The sequence below is a fragment of the Typopeltis vanoorti genome, chromosome 16 (assembly GCF_054136105.1).
Source record: "Typopeltis vanoorti isolate ZY-2024b chromosome 16, IOZ_Tvanoo_1.0, whole genome shotgun sequence".
In the NCBI taxonomy this organism is placed as follows: domain Eukaryota; kingdom Metazoa; phylum Arthropoda; class Arachnida; order Uropygi; family Thelyphonidae; genus Typopeltis; species Typopeltis vanoorti.
In genome coordinates, this window is record NC_143564.1 from 81,463,416 (window position 1) to 81,485,359 (window position 21,944).

Here is a 21,944-nt window from a genome sequence, read left to right on the forward strand (position 1 = left end):
GGACACTCTTCCCCAGGCATATGGTTGCAAAGCACATAGCCACTAGGCTAACCACACAGACAGTATATAATTAGGGAGTAAAAATTTATCGATTTCTAACTGAAAATGAATCCTTCTATATTCTATAAGAAGAAGAATGCATCTAATGAAAGCCAACAAATTAGAAACATGTGGGAAATCCACATGTTCTAGCGAAGAGTTTCTGAGCTGCTGTCAAAAAAAGTAAAAAAACTGCACCTAATGAAGTTCGAATTTTTGAAGATGTAGTGAATAATTCGGATAATGATTTCAATCAGGTATTTTATTTACAGAGCAGTTCCTCATCTGATGAGGAAGATATTTCACAAAGTAAGGTTTCTGAATTTTCACTTTCGAACGAATGGAATCTGGTCCTGAACCTGTACTGCCATGTTACTTACCAGATTCCATTTGTTACAGTAGAGAAGATGAAGATGAGCTACTTTTACCACTCGATGCAGAAAATCCATCTGCAGTGTACTGTGCATTTCTAAATGATACTTAATGGCATTTATGGTAAGAGAAACTAACAGATATGCAGATCAGTGCTTGTCTACAACTCAGAATTGTGAAACTCAAGGTAGACAAGTGAATTCCAAGAATTAAACTTATTAAGAACAAAATTATTTATGTATATATCATACTACAATGTAAAAAACAGCAATCATTAGTAAATAAAAGAATTATCCAAAAATAAAGTGAAAAAAAAAATATATATATATATATAAAAAAAGAAATACATAAGCATAATAAATCGTACAAGATGATTTCTTCCTCCATCAACCCACATGTATTCCTGCTACACCCTCATGAATCACTCGATCAGCATTATTAGATCACAGGATAAGCTCTTTCCTATAGTTATTTACTGAGGTAGCAATGTATACAGTTGCTGTTTCTTATTAGTTAGCAATTTATATTTCACAAATCCCTTTCCATCTATTCATAAGTTTTTTTTGGTTTTTTTTATGTCCATTATAAATGCATATTGAAAGTCTAGAGTTTTTCTAGGATCACATATTCTTCAATCCACCCTGAAGACAATTATAACACAAGCACACATATAATATCATAGATGTAAATTATTCAAAATCCATTTTACAGTACTGAAAGTATTTTTATTCATGCCTATTCTTTCTCTTTCTTATATTTGCCATTCTGCTATGCTAGTAAATCAAGTATAGTAACTAATAATCAAATATATCATTCTCTTTACTTATTGTTTTTTAATATATTCTTAAAAGAATATTCTTCTTTAAACCCCCCCCCCATGTAGGATTAGTTACAATCAAAGAAACCAATCCCAGATGGGGAAGGGGGGGGGATTAAAAAAGAATATTCTTTTCAGAAAGAATAGTGGCATGCCCGACAATATGCAGGAATGAAATTGTCAATAATTCCACTTCGCCAGATGGTTAGGTTCATGGTGAGAGAGCTATGATCCCTGATGTGAATGCGTTGAAGAGAATTTTACCAACTAAAATTAATTTGTCCATCAGAATTGATATTTTCAAGATATTTCTCTATTGAAGACACAGATTTAACATTGAAAGAAGTAAAAGACAGGAAGATTCCAGGATTAATTAACATTTAATCCAAGTATTTCATACTCATAAGAGTATATATTTATAACAATGCTTCACGGTATAAACAATATGTGTACGAGGGTGGTCTGAAAAGTTCTCGGCCTAACAATGAAAAAGCGAATTTATAATTTCAAAATTATTTTTCAGCATAATATCCCTTGAGACTAATACATTTATTCCAGCAATGCTCTAGCGCCATTATCCCATCCCTGGAGTCGTTCTCAGTAAGATCTGCAAAATACCCCTCTACAGCTGCAATCACTTCTTGATTCGAAGAAAAACGCCGACCAGCAAGGAAGAGTTTTAGTTTTGGGAAGAGATGGAGGTCAGAGGGAGCTGAAACTGGGGAATAGGGTGGATGTTCCAACAATTCATAGTGCAGATCCCTTAATTTTCCCATTCCCAAAACACTCTTGTGGGCAGGTGCATTGGCCTGATGAAAGATGATTTTTTTTCTTCTGCAAACCAGGTCTTTTCTTGTGAATTTTTTTTTTCATCTAGTCTGGTTAAAAGATCAGAATAATATACCCCGGTTATTGTTTTACCCTTTTCAAGATAATTAATAACAAAATGCCTTTAGCATTCCAAAACACCAATGCCATGACCTTTCCTGCTGATGGAACTAACTTTGTCTTCTTTGGTGCTGAACAACCAGCTTCTGTCCACTGTTTTGACTGCTCATCCATAGTAATAAATCGACAAACAAAATCAATTTTATTCTTGTTAAAATGCTCCAAGCACTGTTCAGAAATTTTCATGCGAGAGTGTGTTTGATCTGCTGTGAGCAAGCATGGCACCTATCTTGTGCAAAGCTTTTGCATATGCAATTCTTTATGCAAAATATATCATACACGTTCTTTTGAAATGCTTATAGTCTCAGCAGTTTCACGCACTTTGATTCGCCGGTCATCCAATACCATATCATTCACTTAATCAGTGATTTCTGGTGGTGTTACACTTTTTGGATGTCCTTCATGTGGATCATCTTCAAGGCTGGTATGGCATGTTTAAACTCAGCAGCCCATTTCTTAATTGGCGAAAATGAAGGAGAAGAGTGCCATACACTTTTATGAACTTCAACTGAATTTCTTTTGGCATTAAACCTTCTTTTACAAAGAATTTTATAACGGCACTGAAAACAATAAAGTTAATAAATTAATTGTAAGACATTTATTTCCAATCATATGGTCTTACCTGAAAATCAACAGTATGGAGACCTCTGCTTATCAAATACACCCTCTCCCAATCCTCTTTGCACAGAAAAAATGCAAAAATTAGTTTTTTGGAAGGTGTTTCATAACATTCAGTAATTTGGCTTTTGGATATACTCTGCATAGTGAATAATGCATTTCTTTAAGGTAAATCTTGAGACATTTGGTTCAAAGAATATACCCAAAATTATTTCAGATTCAGTTATGTGTAATAAATTTAGTTTAATTCTTTATCCAAGTGTGAGCAATAATGTGAAAGTATCTTCAGGACTGGGGTAAAGTGGTACAACACTGGACAACTTGTTGCAAAGGTGGAGCAAGCTAACATCACTACTATCTCCCATAATGCAAAACACATATCCTTGCGGATATGTCTAATGTTATGCATTAAGGGAAGGGCCACTACCCAGACTAGTTTCGACCTTTATTGAGGTCTATTCAGTGGAGATACAAGGCAGAAGCATTAGCAAGGTAATCTCTACCTATAGGAGTTGCCAAAGGGTGTGCCACCTTTTTATTAAATTACTCTGGATTTAGAGAAAAATGTTGAAAGTTTATTTTTCACTTGGTTAGACTATAATAAATTTAGTTTAATCCTTTATCTAAGTGTGAGCAAACAAAGTTTGCGCCTGAAAGTATCTTCAGGACTGGGATAAGGTGGTACAACACCAGGAAACTCGTTGTAAAGGTGGAGCAAGCTAACATCACTCCTATCTCAGTATCTCCCATAATGCAAAACACATATCCTTGCGGATATGTCTAATGTTATGCATTAAGGGCCATTACCCAGACCTTTATTGAGGTCTTTTCAGTGGGAGCCAAACCCAAAGGCGCAAACTTTGTTTGCTCACACTTGGATAAAGGATTAAACTAAATTTATCATAGTCTAACCAAGTGAAAAATAAACTTTCAACATCTTTCTCTAAATCCAGAGTAATTTATTAAAAAGGTGGCACACCGTTTGGCAACTCCTATAGGTAGAGATGACCTTGCTAATGCTTCTGCCTAGTATCTCCACTTGGGCCTAGCTCCCACTGAAGAGACCTCAATAAAGGTCGAAACTAGTCTGGGTAGTGGCCCTTCCCTTAATGCATAACATTAGACATATCTGCAATGATATGTGTTTTGCATTATGGGAGATACTGAGATAGGAGCGATGTTAGCTTGCTTCACCTTTGCAATGAGTTGCTCAGTGTTGTACCACCTTACCCCAGTCCTGAAGATACTTTCAGGTGCAAACGTTGTTTGATCACACTTGGATAAAGGATTAAACTAAATTTATTATAGTCTAACCAAGTGAAAAATAAACTGTCAGCATTTTTCATCATTTATGTGGAAATATTGGGTTGCAAGGTTGTTTGGTTGCCATAGCTTTAGAATTTAGTTTACACAAGATGGGCATCTTTAAAATTATGATATAGGATAATCTCTGCCAGAGGTGAATAATAATTAAGTCTAATTCTCTTCAGATCAAAGGCTGATAGATCAAGAATGGCTATAATGATGATAATTTTCATTAAATTAGGATGTATAGTATGTACTAATTGAAAGCTATGCCAGTACTCACATATCACCTTTATTTGGATGAATTTGACAATTTTTTTTGGTGCCCCACACATTCTTACAACTACAGTATACAAGAAACCAACATTCACAGGTCTTTATATTCTTAAAGAATCAGCCCATCATCCATGTCGAAAAACAGGAATTATAAAATGCCTCATCAGAAGAGCCAAAACTAATTCTTCTACTTTTGATTATCTACAGAAAGAACTTTCTACTATCCAACAACACATGAAACTCAGTGGCTTTTCTGAAAAAAGTACTCAACGTCTTCTCAATTCTTATAATCCTCCACAAAGCTCAACTTTATCTCTTCCTGGAGTTTATCAAATTCCATGCAACTGTGATCTCTCTTATTTTGGACAAACTGGACATTCTCTTGAAAAAAGAGTCCAAGAACATCGATCATCCATTCTTCACAACAAACCTGAAAAGTCTGGATTGGCTCAACACGGGATTGAAACTGACCACAGCATCCTTTGGTCCAGGAATCGCCTCTTACATAGATCCCGTTATAGGTTCGAATGTTTGTTCAAGGAAAGCGTGGAGGCCTTGCTCCATCGCCCCAACCTGAATCATAATGACTGTATATCTATATCAAAAATCTTGGAAAGTCTAATCAAGATTACTCATTAATTTTTTTTTTTTTAATAGCAAATTCTATCATGTTTCTACTTCAAAATATTCCGTTTCATACTTAGTGATATAACATCACGTGGCGTGTTCTAATTTTAACGATGTATTGTTAGTATTCTAGCTTGTATTTTTTAAACTGTTCTTGTAATACCACTGACGATGGTCTGCTATTTCCAGACCGAAATATTTGGTTAAATAAATATCTTTCTTGTGATTACGTGATTATATCATTCTTGGTTAACAACGGCCTCAGATAACGACGTACTTGGTTAATGATGAGTGGCTAGAAGAAAAAAATCTCTTGGTTAATGACACAGGCTTTGGTTAATGACTCTCGATTATGTGAACCTCTATCCGATCTAAAAAACCGGAATTTTCCGATTGCACTCAGCCATGCGCGGGAAGACATTGTCGAATAGAGAAGAGCCGCGCGACATAGCTGTGATGTTTGACCCATCATAGCCAGCTGTTTACGTTTTCCGTTTATTGTTTCTTTTCTTGTAGTGTACTGTGCTTTATTTTAAAATTTGTGGTTATAAATGCATTTTATGACGAAAATGAGTATTTAAGCATTTATTTTTTATGTGTTGGTTCATATGGACAATAAATCGGCGGGTGCATGTCACTGTTCATTCGCCATCAAAAGGCAAAATCAAATCTCATCTGTATAATAATCATTGTATCTATAAGCTGCTAATCAGTGTAAGTTACGGTAAGTACTGTATCTAATATCGTCACCTTACAAGCAAAATGCACTAAATTAAAAATTGCAGGTTTCGAATTTAACTGTTAACTTTCATTTCAAAAAGCTTTTTTTTTTTTTTTTTTTTTTGAACTTTTACTTTTATTTTCAGGTGACAATGTGTTTTTGTATCCCTTGTCTTAGTGTTGTACAATTTGTAATAATACCGTATTTTGCATATTTTTTTTAATAGAGTGAATTTTTTTACTGTGTGACAAAATGGGTCCCAAAAAGAAAGCTAGTGAAGGGGAAAAAAACAGAAAAATTTTCTCTATTGAACAGAAGAAAGAAATAATAGCAAAACATCATGAAGGTGTGAAAGTTATGCAGCTAGCTCGAATATATGAAACCAGTCATTCTACAATATCAACCATTTTGGCTAAGAAAGAACTTATGGTAGCTAAGGTTGCTAAGGAAACTTCACGGTTGAATGCCAGAGGGCTTCTTTTTGAGCAAATGGAAAATCTATTACTAATTTGGATCAAAGAAAGAGAAATGGCAGGCGATACTATATCTCAAAATGCAATCTGTCAGAAAGCTAACAGATTTATCAAGATTCGAAAAAGAAGACTTCGGGATCCAGTTCTGAGGTAGATGATGATGATTTCAAAGGTAGCAGAGGTTGGTTTGACAACTTTAGAAAAAGAACAGGAATTCATAGTGTGGTCAGACACGGAGAGGCAGCTAGTGCTGACAAAGCAGCAGCAGATAAATTTCTCAATAGCGTTACAAGAATTATAGAAGAAGGAGAATACCTACCTCAACAAGTCTTCAATTGTGATGAGACTGGGTTATTTTGGAAGATTTGAAAAAGAAGACTTCGGGATCAAGTTCTGAGGTAGATGATGATGATTTCAAAGGTAGCAAAGGTTGATAAATGTCCCAACAGGACATTTATCACAAAAGAAGAAAAAACACTTTCTGGGCATAAACATGAATGATAGGTTAACATTGCTTTTAGCAGCAAATGCAAGTGGAGACTGCAAGGTAAAACCAATGTTAATCTACCACTCAGAGAATCCCCGAGCATTCAAAAAGTTTAATGTCTCTAAATCCAATCTCGGTGTTTTGTGGAAGTCTAACAGCAAAACCTGGGTCACAAAAATAGAATTTAGAGACTGGATTCGCAGAGTGTTTGGACCAACTATCAAAGCCTATCTTGAGCAAAACCATCTGCCTCTAAAAGCCATTTTAACCTTGGATAATGCACCTGGCCATCCAACGGGCATACAAGAAGAGCTACCAGAGGAATTAGATTTATCGAGGTGATTTTTCTTCCTCCCAAGACTACATCTCTGATTCAACCTATGGATCAGCTGATAATTGCAAATTTTAAAAAACTTTACACAAGGGCACTTTTTATCCGGTGCGTGTGTGAGGCTACCAACATAACCCTAACAAAATTTTGGAACGAAGAATTCAACATTGTCATAGCAATTAGGCTAATTGTAAAGGCTTGGCAAGAAGTAACAATGAAATGTCTCAAAGCAGCATGGAGGAAACTGTGTCCTTCCTTTCGTAATGAAGAAACTTCATATGAAGGACACAAATTGGTAAAGGATATTGTGGACTGCTCATGATCTTAACTTGGAAGTAGAGGAAGAAGATGTTGAAGAATTATTGGAGATTCATGACCGAGAACTGACTACTGACGAGCTAAAAGAACTTTTCAAGCAGCAATGTGAAGAAAAGGAAATGGGAATTTCATCTGAAGATGAGGATGGAGAGAAAGAACAAATTACGACTGCTAAAATCAAAAATGTTTTGGCAAAGTGGGAGGAAGTTCAAAATGTTGCTATGAAATGGAATCCAAACAAATCTGAGGCTATCAGAATTGAAGATCTATTTAATGAAAAGTCCATGCAGTTTTTTCAGAAACATTTTAAAAAAGAGGCAGAAGCAAACAACTCTAGACATGTTTTTTTACAGGTTCATTTGTCAAGAAACTCCGAAGTGAGCCCAATTGTCCTTCTGGTGAAGACTGATAATTAAAAATTGTTTTCATGAACAATTCATTTTATTAATGTTAATTTTTTTGTAGCAAATACATATACTGTATAATAAATAAATGATATTTATCATATTTTTATAACATTTTAAATGAGTTTTATCTGCATTTTTAATATGTACTATGGTTGTGGGGAGGAGCCGGAACAAATTAATCGATTTTCAATTAAATCTTATGGGGAATTGCGCCTTGGATAATGATGGTTTTGGTTAACGACGGCAATCCTGGAACGGATTACCGTCGTTAACCAAGGCACCACTGTATATTGATGAAAGATATATATATCTTGCTGTAGTATTCATATTACAAATGAATTGTGCTAGGAATGCAAACAATTCCTAGCACAATTCTCTCTCTCTCTGCTTCATTGGCATGCTTTGTTACTGTATCTGAATCTCACTAAACATTTACTGAGTGATGTAGAATAAAGTCGGGCACATAGAACTACATCTTTCCATGCTCCTGCGATTGAGAATTGCTGCCTTGTCCTCATAGATGTATTCTAACTGAATGCATCTGTTCTCATGCAGAAGCAGTGTCAAGAAATTTCTCCAGTTTTCAGAGCTGAAGGATTATTAGGCAGGTGTTTATAGAATGTCCACTGTGTGTGTGTGTGTGTGTGTGTGTGTGTGTGTGTGTGTGTGTGTGTGTGTGTGTGCGCTTCATAAAAAGATGATAAACAGATATTGCATAGGTTACAACAGCCTCTGATGCAGGTGGGTGTTCCTTCTAGTGCTTGTGTGAGGAAATGAGCATTTTAATGTATTTTAAGTTCATTATTGTTCTAAATGAAATTTTACAATATGAAAGTAATAACTGCCTATGGAAATATATTTACTCTTCCCTGTTTTCTTTTTCTAATGATTCCAAAAAAAAGAGGAGCGCCCATTGAGGAATTTACGCTTTGGAGAAGTGGACTTTTCTGCTTCTGATGCATTTCGAAGTAGAGTCAGAAGCATTGTTCGCAGTTCTGCTACCAGCTTAGGAAGTCTGAAACATTTAAATGACTCAACTGGTAAGTTTTCAGTCTTGAAGTTTTAATTACAAAACTTTTTATAAGAATAGACAGACAGAATAGATTTAAGGATAAGTGCAATATAACTTACCATAATGTAGGATTTCTTAAACTTCATTTTGTGACCTATTATTGATTTATGTAGAATTATTCATCATCCACACCATTAATTTTATGTGCTAACTATTTCAAAGCTAATGAGTCTGAAGTATGAATTTGTTTTCTTTTTTTCTCTCCTTATTCTGGCTTGTAAAGAAGAAAAAATAAAGTTCTAAAAATACCAAGCAGTGTATATGAAAGTAGTTTTCTCTCATCTTAGTTCTCTGATTATACTTTGTAAAGTATGTTGGTATTCAAACTTCTATAATTATTAAACACTTATTGTACCATTTTAGTTGGAATTGCATACCAGCTGCGGTATATTTCCAAATAACATATACTAGTTTTATGCTGATATTTCACTAAATACACCTTTCGTTTTATTAAAATGAACAGAAAAGAAAATATGATCAGATTTAATATTAATTGTCTGATATGTGTCAACTAAAATCACCTGAGGCAGAATGATACATATTAAGTACATTGAATTTGATTATGTTTCACACTCAGTGAACTAGTTGCTCATACAAACACAATGAGTACTGTTAGAATTCAAAGACAACTTCATTAATATAAACACGGAGGTCAACAGAATTTTAGATTGGTTTTAGTTGCACCACCTCAAATATAAGAGCAGGATTTCAAGGTTAGATGGATATGAGATTTGTACAGAGTAAGTAATTGCACAGATGTAAAGTAATGTAGGTACTATGGACTTGATGTGGCAAATGCTATATGTGGTAGATACTATAGACTTATGTGATTATGCCAGTAAAGACTAGGAATAACTTGAAGGCTTGAACAACTATGAGACTGTTCTCACTAACTTCAAACCCTTTTCAGAATGTTTAATGTTAATGAGAGCAGGTCATGTATATGGGTAAAATAAGAGAACAGTAAGGAACATCTACATTAATAGAAAAATTGCTAAAGAGGAAACCCCTTTTTGCCATTACAAATAGTGAACTGCCTCAGAAGTCCTCAGTGCTAAACTCTATTAGAGGTGGGTGATATAGATGAAGAGATCTGCTGTGGAACTTGACTGGTGAAATCCATATTGGTAGTCACTGATTTGTTAACGCTTGTCTAGGTATTCAAGTTCATTATCGATGACTTTCTGTATTAGTTTAAACAACACTGAGGTGAGCAGAATAGGTTGATAGTTTGAAGATAGATACATCAACTTTTTTTTTTTTTTTTTGAATTGACTATATATGGATTTGCTACCATGCTGTAGGGTGTACACCAGCTGAATATAATATCATATATAGATGATAAAGAACAGGTATTAGTTCAGGAGCACATCTCTTGTGCACAGTTGGCAGGATTCCATTAGGACGAGAAGCCTTTTTTTTTTTTTTTTTTTTTAGTGTCCAGGTTGTTCGAGATTCTTCTGATATCTTTCTGGCAGAAGGTCCCAGGAGGCATATTGATGCATTGATCCAAGTAAAGATAGAAGTGATTTGCCTTCATCATCCATTCTGGAGTTAGAAGAATGATTCCAAATGATGAGCTTTATTTTTAGGTGGTATTGCATTTCTACCATCTGGGCAATAAAATGGAAGACATACAGATGGAGAAATGCTGGGACAAGGAGACAATTATCACAGTCATAAGTGGTGAGTTTTCTACATTTAGGCCTTTCAAAGTCAAACCTAGTTCTGTTAATGATATGTAAAAATAATCATACTTTATAATTATGAATCTTTTTACAATTTGCTCTTATATAGTAGAATTTTATTGGTTTCAGTTTTGTAACCATGTATGATCGGCACTTGCCATGTGCCTGATAAGAATTTGATATTTATGTTAAAGAAATAAATGTAAAGTATGTAAAAACTGTTGTACTTTCTTGATATCTGATAGTTGTAATAATTTCAATGTTCTTTATTATAATTCACATTTGTTAAGTACACTGTGATATGTTGTTCATCCTAAAGACATTCCCTTTTTGCCAACAACAATAACATGTCAGCTATTACTAACTTCTTGTTTGCTTTTTAGTTAAACAAGTATTCATACTCTCCAAAGAGATTGATGGGTGATTGACAGCTGACAAAGCATGCAGTACCTGGGTAACGGGGAAACAAAAGAAGGAATGGAAGTTTGAGAATGCAGACCAGAGAATTTCATTTTAGCTAGTTTTTGAAAACATTGCATTTAGAATAATTTAATAGAGGATTCTGAAAAGGGAATTTTAGCAAAGTGAATCCTCTCAGTGAAAGAGTGAATGAACATGAATGGAAAAATATATGCTATATAAGGAAACACTACATAGTCCCATGGAAGTTAAGTTTATATTTTGAGAAAATGATTAATAAAGAACTGAATCTAATGAACATTTATTGTATGTAGGAATACATTGTGAAAAACAAAATATTCAGTCAGTTCAATGACAGATGACTTTATCCTCTAATGATACAGATCTCAAAAATATAGTTTTATTCAGGAAGACCTTGGATCCAGATAGTTATTAATTTAAATATATTTACCATCTATACAGGATGATTCAGAATTCTTGGGCCAAACTTTAAGGGGTGATAGAACACACCCAAACAAGCACTTTTTGTCATGCAATGCATGGTCCGAACTCAAGCAGTGAAGCGCTAGGGGTTAGCAACTACTGTGTCAGGAAATGAAGAAACACATGAATGACAGAGGAGATTTGAAACAATTGCAGAAATTGCAGAACAAAAATTAAAGAATTTTATTGAACAAATTACAGAAACTGCTCAAAAGAGCGACCAACATTAATGCAGGCTTCACACCTTCGATGTAGTGATTGGCGAAAACGCCAGGCATTTCTCATACACCGGCAATAGAAATCCTGGTAATAAAGTCCTCATTGGAATCAATGGGGCTATCGTAGATCAGGCTTTTCATATGGCCCCATAGGGAATGGTCCAGACATGAGAGATCGGGCGATCGTCGCGGCCAAGCGACGGGACCACCCCGACCAATCCATCGTCCTGGAAATGTTGCATCCAACGCGTTCTGCACATCCACGCCGAAATGGGGTGATGCTCCATCGTGATGGAACCACATACATGTTTGAATGTTTGCTGGAACAGGGTTCAGTATTTCTGACAATACCTCTTGTAAAAATACGAGATACGTTCTCCCATTCAGTCATGCTGGCAGAAGGTATGGGCCAATCGAATGGTCATGTACGATTCCAGCCCAAAGATTTATGGAGAAATGCCACTGGTACGAATGTTGACATGTGGTGTTTGGATTTCTGCTCACCCACACATGATAATTGTGGATATTAAAAGGTGCATTCGTCAGTGGATAAGATGTGCATGAAAGTCTGGCTGCACTGCAGTCTGCTGCAGGAACCACTGTGCAAAATCCACACGAGGACGGTAATCTGCAGGTGTCAAGGCAATTTGCATGGTAGGGGAGTAATCGTTCATCTCGTAGAACTCGCCACACCGTCGATTGGGGCACATGTACGGCATGGGAACTTGCTTGCATGCTACATTCGGGACAATCTGCAACCCTACGTAGAATTTCCTCTGTAACACATGCCGTCCTTACACACCTTGCATGCCACTGACAAAGGAGCCCATTTCACTGAGATACCGATGCAATCGCTGAAAGGTTTTACGATCAGGCACGCGTCTGGTCAGAAAGCGCTCTTGGTACAGTCTTTGGGCTTCCCTCGTATTCTCGTCTGCAGCTCCATAAATGAGATGCATGTCAGCCTTCTCCTGATTTGTGAAAGAATCCATCCTTTTTGCACTCCACAGTAGAAATAATGGCGACTGCAAAAACCAGCGCTTATAAGTGTTCACTGGAAAGCGCCCTCTAGCACTTCACCACCTGAGTTCGGACTATGCATTGTATGACAAAGTGCTTGTTTAGGTGTGTTCTATCACCCCTTAAAGTTTGGCCCAAGAGTTCTGAATCACCCTACATATAGTTTTATTCAGTTTCATTAAATATATATATGTTTTTTAATTTGATTTGAGTTAATTCATGTATTCTGAAAATAATGAAGTTAAAATTTATTGCACCAATTGAATCGAACTCTTGTAAATTTACTTAACACTCAGTGTAAAAAAAAAGTCTCTTTAAAGCGATAAACAAATTGCAACAGTCTCATTACAGAGATATAAACAGATGAACTTGCAAATGATTCAGGAGTATAGATTCTGAATGAAGCTGGAGTTTTTATCTCAAGCTACTTACCATCAGATTTCTTTTCTTGGACCACCCAGGTATGCATTTTGGAAAATCATGGCTTGGATATAGGATTTGAATTAGCTTGAGATAAAAAGAGTGAGAAATAAAGACCTTCATTCCAACATAGATAACTTCTATAAGATCACAAGTATCTGGATTTGGAAATGGAAACAGTTTGCTGACAGTGGAAAGGGAGAGTAAAAATCTTAGATCTTCCCACTTGGCATTATAGTGCCAAAGTACACGAGATCATTAATGTCTGAGAGAATGACATTCCACTAGAAATGGAACTTGAATGACATTGTGATCTGAGTTACCAAGAGGATTGGTCACCTCAACAGTGTACCTGGTTAAGGAAATATCCAGAGTGTTGAGTGAGTGGAGAGGATTGTCATGAATTCTAGTTGGGAAATGAATGATATGCTTTTAGTTATTGCTCACAGAAGATACCTCCACTTTTTTTTTTTAGCTTAGTCAGTAAAGTTGGAGTATGGGAATCAGTTGATGACTTTGCACTCACCAAGGAAGATTACCTCATTGTTATGGGATTTGGATTACAAAAAAATCTTCCTTTAAGGATAAGACTTCAAAGAGTTCAGAATGATTTTCAAAATTGGGGGAATGACAGAGACATTAGATGAATGAGACATAATGAGGTTGGGAGATCTTAAGGCACAGAGGATCAGGAAGGAGAGATTCAATATAAGGCATCCTCTGTTAAGGAATGTCAGATCATACAAAAGCATAGGTACCATCCTCATGACAGAAGGAATAATACAAGTTTGGACATTTAAGATGGGCAGTACTGGTTGTGGCAGATTTGGGATTAAGTGAAAAACAGAAAATGGTTTGGATATCTTTAGGTGATGGTGCATGTCATTAAGATTGCTGTTTATACCATGAATGTTGGTATGTAGAAAAAAAAATTTTATTATAAAATTTTCAAAAAAAAGTTTTTATTTTTGGGGGTGGTTTGTTTTATCTACAGTTGACTGTTTATTTAGGTTTACTGATTAATATTTCAGAGGTAAAAAGAAATTAAAAAAAAAAAAGCAAGAGAACATACTGTGGGAGGAGATACTGTCTTTTGACATCTCCCATACAAAGATCGTCCAATCTCCCTAACTTAACATGGCCTTAACACTGCCTCTTGCATGCTGTTACACCTGCTTTGGGGTTCTGTAGCATTATGATTATGGCTCAGCTCATTAGGAAGTCCCAAAACATATTGCCATTGAGTTCAGTCCTATACGGTATCTGGCAGGCAGACTGTAGAACTGCTTTTCTGCTGTACCCTTCAAGATGAGGGTAGTTCTGGATAAATGGCAATATGACAATAGTCACTTCAGGTTCCCCCACAAGGAAGGCGGTGGTGGTGATGTTTCACTGAGCAGTGAAGATCATCTGCTACCTAGTATGTCTAGTTGGCATTTACTCCAGCTCGGAGGGTGTCCTTTTAACAGCTATTTTCTTTTACTGAGTTACCATGTGAAGATGTTTTGTGTGCACACCTTTTTGTTTGCCCACAAAAGATCAAATAAGAATGAAAACAAGAATGGGAATATTATTTCTTCTCAAATTTAATTTGCTTTCCTTCCTGGTAAAAGAACTTGTCACTCAGAGACATTGATAATCTTATGTTGCCTTCTCTTATGTATTTTATGGGAAGCTTTAATGAACATAATACCATGCAGGTTAGCATAATTGAACATGCTGGAATAAGCCAGATTGTTGAACAAATGTTTGAAAATAATGACCTTGTTCCTCTGAATAATGGAAGCAGTACTTTTTCATATAGGCTGTCCATTTCTTATTCTAAAGTAGATCTCACAATCTGTTCCATATCACTTTTCCTCATTTTCTTTATTTCATGTGAGAAGAAGAAAACAACATATCAGGGAAAAACAGTTAACCCTCATGGATGTCTTGGTCAATCATTAAACAGGCTGACTGGAGTATATTTTCACAGCTTACAGAATTTAATTCAGCTGTTTTCAGTCAGTGTAACTAGGGATTGCATTACTGGTAAATCAGTTTACCTGGTAAATTCGATAAAAATAGGTTGATATGAAATAATTTCCTTGAAGCTAAATATTTATATATATATACTTTCACATATATTTTTATATATTAAAGACACCGAAACTTCAAATGATTTAAATTAAACCTTTAAAGTAGTTCATCATCATCAAATTCTTAACATGTGCAAATTTCTCAAAGAGTGTACAGGATATGATAGTACTACATGAAAAACTAACATCATTACTAATTTCCTATCTACAATTTTCCTCTAAATTAATCTGTTACCTGTCAGGACTCCGACATTATCAGATCTTATATTTTTGTCTTCTAAGGCACTTTTTACTGTATCAATCTGCCTATATCTTGACATTCCTCTTGGTCTTTTTCCTGTCTGCCAGGCAGAGACCACTTGTTTTGCTAATCTTTCCTCTCCATTCAGTTTAAGTGACTGTACCACCTGAGATTAGCTCTGCTGTGAGGGAGTCTGTGAAGTGCCCTGTTCATGTCAGCAAGCTTACTACGGACAGACAGGAAGAACTGTGGACATCCCCCTTCAGTGGACACAAAAAATATATTCGGCACTTTCGCTATGGCAAGTTGGATCTGGCAGACCATGCTTTGGATACCCCTGCACACAGGGTCAATTGGGAAAAAAAAAAGTACTGCATAGAAGCTTCTACAAGTCAGAGAGGTTGTTCCTGGAATCAACAGAAGCCTTAAAACATATTCCAAAAGTAGGGCTGTATAAATCTACCAAAGATTTGGGAGACAGTCATCCTAAGACCAAATTATTATTATTTTATTTATTTTATTTTTTTTTTCAAAATTTTGGACTACTATTTTTCAAAACTTTCAAAGACTACCAATTGGACTAGCATTTTTTTAAACTTAGATGGTGCCTAAATAGGACTTCATTCTTGTGTTGCACGCTGCAATTACTTATGCTAGTCTCATTGTTACACCGGATTGTGGTTGTCTCGCTGTTGTAACAAACTTTGTTTGTATGAAGATGATGGATATATACCAGCGAAATATTAGCTTTTAAGTTAATAAATAGTTATTTTCTTTTCAATCTGTGTTCGCATCAATACCGTTAAAATCCAATTCAACATGTGTGACGAACACATAATAAGTCTTTCCACACAGTTAAATGTTTTACTTGTTCTATAGTTTTTCTATTCACACTGCAGTTGATGTTTTCAATGCTTGTGCCTATTTTCATTGTCTTTGTCTTGTTAATGCTGACCTTCATACCACATTTATTACAACAGTTATTCAGTTTAGTTAGGGAAATTTGTAGACTTTTATCAGATTTATTTAAAAGTATAAGAGTATCTGCATAAAGTAAACAGCTGAGATTAACATCTCCAATTTTAATATCAGGTTTAATACCACTTTCCTTCATAATGTGATCCATATAGATAATGAATAACAGAGAGAATAATGTACATCCTTGTTTGACTCTAGATTTAACATTAAACCATCTTCCTCTACTTTTCTTTATTAGAGTTGTAAGTCAGCACTTAGAACAGAAGGACTTACAACTCTAATAAAGACTAAGTATTGCTTGATATAATGCTCCATTGACACCATATAACTGTAGCATTTTCTCAATAGCTTCTCTCTCTCTTGGCATTTTCATATGCCTTTTCCAGATCTACAAAACTTAAATACAGATCTTTGTTATATTCCCATGATTTCTCAACTATCTGTAGTAAAGTGAAAATCTGATCCTGACAACCTCTATTTGCCCTGAATCCAGCTTGTTCTTCACCAAGCTTCTCTTCCACAATCCTTCTCAACCGTTTCTCAAGTATACTTGCATATATCTTACTAGGAATACTCAGTAGAGAAATACCTCTGTAATTCTCACATTCGGTGTTATTTCCCTTTTGATGTATGGGTGTTATGAGAGCTCTACTCCAATCATTTGGAATTTGTCCCTCTGTCCAGGCTTTCTCAACTATGCAGTGCAGCCACTGTAAGACTTTTATACTTCCATACTTGAGCATTTCTGGTCAAATCATCTACTCCTGCTGCCTTTCAATATTTCAGGCTTTTGATCGCTATTTCAAGTGTGGATATGTATTCCTCACTGCATGCCTGTTGAGTGTTTCTTACCACTGTGCTGTCATCACTGATTGTTTCATTTAGCAATATTTCAAAGTAATTACTCCATACTTCAAGGATATCTTTTTCTCCTGTTTTCATGTCACCCTTTATCTCTAATTCCTTTTTACAGCACTCTTTCCTCCATTTCTGAGCTTCTTTAACAAACTCCAGAATATCTTGCGACCTTCTTGATTTATTTTCTATGTTCTTGCCAAAGTCCTCCCATGACTTTTGTTTAGCAAGTTTTACACAGTGTTTAGCATTCTTGCATTTGTCTCTGTATTCTCTAAGAGCAAAAGCTGACTTATTTGCCAGGAAATTTTGATATGCTTTCTTCTTTTCCTTCACTGCCTCTTTAACTTCCTGTGTCCACCATGGAGTTCTGATTTTTCTCTCCTTGCAGACAACCTCACCACATGCCTCTCTGGCTGAATCAATTAGGGTTTTCTTCATTGCTTGCATCTGAATCTCCAAGGTTTGGTTCCTGTTCTCAAACTCTTTCATTTTTTTCTTCAATTATCTTTGTGTATTTTAGTCTACAGTTCACATCTGAGAGCTGCTCAACTTTTATTCGCTTTAAAACTTACATGTTATTCTTTTCAATATGAAATTCAATTTTATCCTGCACAAGACTAAATAGTGATCGCTTCCAGTTTCAAATCCTCTGTACACTCTGGTGTCCTGCACCAGGGAGAAAACATCACTATCAACAATAACATAGTCAATGAGACTTTTTTTATTCCTTGCCTCTTCTCTGCATGTGAATTTGTGCACATTTTTATGTTGGAACATGGTGTTATTAATAACCAGTCCATGTCCTGAGCAGAAATCCAACAGGTATTTGACATTATTATTAGCTTTGCTCTTTTCTCCAAATTTTCCCAAAATATTTTTGTATGCCTGACAATCATTTCCTACTCTACTATTTAGATCCCCAACTAACTTTTCCTTTTTCATTGCGTCAGTTGCTTTCTCTAAAGCCTCAAAAAATTTCCTCCACTTCTACCTTAGTAGAACCTTCTGTGGGACCATATTCACAAATGTCTCATTGCCCAATTCCCCATTCTGATATTTGCCCACACCACTCTACTTGAGAGTGCCTGCCATTCAAGAAGACTAGCTTCATATTTAGTGTTGAATACTATGGCTACTCCTTCTTTTCCTTGATTGTCATTGCCTGAATATAACATTTTGTATTTATTGCTCAGAAAGATCTCACCAGTTTTTGTCTTTTTTGTTTCAGTCACCCATATTATGTCGATCTTGTACTTATCCAATTCCTCAGCTAGCTTCATTTCTTTGCCATTCAGGCTTCTTATGTTGATAGTACCAATCTTGAACTCTGATGTGGAGTTGCGGTAAGTTTTAGGATTTGTTCCAGTAGCTGACTTTTCACTGTTTGCCCTGGTTCCTGGCGAAAACAACAGGAGCCTTGTTTAACTGGGTGATGTCCCAGCTGGCATGAAATTCTGTCATGTTGTACCATCATTTTTTATTTTGGTTTAAGCCAATAAGAATACAGTTTGGTCGGCTAAATCCCAAATTGCCAGCCCATCCTCAATACTACAGCTAGCCAGTAATCACATTACACGTCTACAACAAACATGCTTGCGTGATAATGAATAAGAACAATAAGTCATCTCTGTCACGCGAAATGTGTAACCATAGCTACTAGTTGATTTACAACGTTTTTTATGTTCCTTTCAATTTGCATGTACTAGCTTTCATATCTCCGTAACGCCTTGAAAAAGCCAGACAGTTTGCTGGTGAAACTGGTAGGTTTTTAATAAATGTTTTATTGTAAACTGGTCTGTATTAATAAAATTGTATTTCTATTATAAAACGACCAAATATGTATAGTTTAAAAAGTTCCATGTTTGTTCTCCAAGTTTTCCAGATTATGTGAAATAATTGAATAAAAAAAATATTAAAAATCCTCAGCCTGCACACAGTACTACTTTACTATAGTTTTACAACCTTTCGTGGGTGGGAGTTACATAAAAAAAAGTTCCAACTGGAAATCAGTGTATTTACACAAAATGTTCGACATTGGTTATCTGTTGGATTTGTTTTTTTTTTAGAGAGAACCATGTTATTTGAAAAATGTTCCTAAACATATATCATGCTATGGTGAAAATATGTTATTAAACTAATTACTACATGTACAGTTATTACAATTATTTTTAAGCCATGGTACAATAGTGGTAAGCATTATGATTCCAATGCAACCATACCAATAAATCCAACATTAAAGGTGGAATTTAACCTAATCCAAGATCAGAAGCAAAACTAGTTCTGAGATTGGATATTCAGAAGTATAGAAAATTATTCTTACACGATCAGCAATTGAAAAATCATTGTTTAAAACATAATTCTACCTTATCAGAAAAAAAAGAGATACGAAGACCCATGGTTGTAAAAATTATTATGATGACATTAATACCATATCAACTATAAACAATGAGACCATAGGATTTGTGTGTGCGTCCACACACAGAGTACTGTTAACCTTTTCAGAATTAAAGAAACTGCTGAGAAAGTAAATATGGGATCATGGACTAATTTGTTGTGTCCATGTCCAAAATGGAGTAAAAATTATGAGCATAAGTATTCTAGAGTTAATGTGCCAGGTAACTATTTCTCATGTAGTGGTTGGTGCACAGTAAAAGATGTGAAATGTTGAAACCTTAATATAATGTGAATTGGACAAACTAATATATAAATTTAAATATTACACTATTCACCATGCTAGACTTCTTTGTCTTATGGAGCATCATTTCAAGACATCATTTTAGTCTTTTGAATGATTTAAACTATAATCATTCAAAGAATTTTTATATTGACTGAGATATATGTAATCTATATGTGAATAATCATCCTTTTTCCTCTGAGAACAGGATATAGTTGATAATTTTGCTAAAAAGTATATTACTGATATAAAATTTAATAACGTAATCCTTATTTGTTGTGAATTGAAATTAGATTTATTTAATTAGATCTGACATTAATTTCACCATTTTAATAAATCTTATTCTAGTGGACAGTCCAGCTGGTGTACTGATGACTACATGTACTACACTGCTGGATGACTCAGTTTTTGATGATGAAGATACAAATCAGATTGACAACAGACGCAGGCATAAGAGTGCAGGTGATCCCAGTCGCAGAGGAGCTCGTCACTGGAGGGTTAGACATTGCAGTGGACCATCTTCTGAAGCACTGGAAGTAGAAAATCACTCATCTTTTAACAGGTCATATAGTTTTGGAAATGATGTTCAAATCATTCGTAAAATTAGAGATGCACGAGAAATGAGCCACAAACCTGAAAATGGAAGAAATGGAAATCATTTGAACTTTCCAGTAATGAAAAGCATGTCTCCTAAAAAGCAGGAAGAGAATGGTTCAATTTCGAAAGCTTTTGGTCTCAGCAGATGTGATGAAGAATCAGAAACAGAGTTGGAAGCAGAGACAGTCTCAGATACACTGAATTCACATCTTTTGCCACTTCCAAGATCACCCAACATACCAATAAAGAGACATCATGGTACTGCTTCTGATGCTCACATGACATTAGATGAAAATGACCTGCTAGGACCATTTTCATTAGATAGCAGCTTAAGTGGGAGCCCAAGTGTTAGTAGTGCTAGTGCAAGTGCTAATAATACTCCTCATGACAAGGATTTTCTCTCTTCAACTTTAAGCCCTCTAAAGGAAGCAGTACTGAATTGGGATTTATTTACAGGAAGTGGACTGCCACGAATGGCTTCTACCCTTTCTTATAACTTAGGTTTGGGTAATGCAGTAGATGAAATTCAAAATACAACTGTTTCCCAAGATAAAACTTGGGAAGAGGAAGGAGCAAAAGTTATTCGTAGCTCCACATTTCATAATGACTCCAACCATGATTCTAATAATCTTCCTGCCAATATAGATTATCTTGAAGATGACATGATATATTTAAATATTAATTCCAATAAAAAATCATTATCGAGATCATCAACATTGCCAGTCCCTCCTCGCTCTAAAGTTGATACTAAAATTCCTGGGACCAGGACACCAGGAAGGCCATTCTCTGTTAGTTCCTCATCATTTGGGCTTTCTCGTTTTACTTCTAGACATTCAGAAGTGTTGTTTGATAGTTTAAAATCAGCTGCAAATTCTGTTGCTAATAAAATCAGTGAATTTCGGCAGTCTCTATCAGCATCTACAACTCCCACTAAAGGTAATTCTGATGTGCTAATGTTAACATTGAACATTTTTTTTGCCTGTGTATAACATTTAAAGATTAATTTAAAGGAAACAGTCCTCATGGTTCATTTTTTTATTCAATCCTAAATGGATTGAACTTCATTACACTTACCTGTGATGGAGATTAATCAGAATGTACTAGAGTTATTCTGCATATCAAGCTTTAATATTAAGAAACCATATACTTTCATAAACTGATATTTCATCATAATTTTCCCAAATAATTTTGAACATATCTTTAAGTCAAATACAGGTAGTCCCTGGGTTATGAATAAGATACGCTCCTGAGAACATCTTTAAGTCGGATTTGTAACTCGGATCCCTAATGAACAGTGCATATGCAGTAATAATAATAGCAATACTATAATGGCTCATATGTGGCAATAATAAGTGTAATACTATAATAATAAGTTACAGAAATTGTGCTCTTTCTTTTAATTTAAACAAACAGAACACAAAAACAAACTCATACAAAATGTTTAGATAGAAGATAGGA

At 35.3% G+C, this 21,944-nt stretch overlaps 1 protein-coding gene across 2 annotated transcripts in view; it reads left to right on the forward strand.

The window, feature by feature from the left end:
* Nucleotides 1–21,944, forward strand: part of Crag (DENN domain-containing protein Crag) — a 718,705-nt gene that overhangs the window by 473,167 nt on the left and 223,594 nt on the right. For both annotated transcript variants that reach the window (XM_090406570.1, XM_090406571.1), the window contains exons 22-23: nucleotides 8,642–8,779; nucleotides 20,238–21,422. In XM_090406570.1, the coding sequence (XP_090262696.1) occupies nucleotides 8,642–8,779; nucleotides 20,238–21,422 (1,323 nt within the window). The remainder of the gene's footprint in view (nucleotides 1–8,641; nucleotides 8,780–20,237; nucleotides 21,423–21,944) is intronic.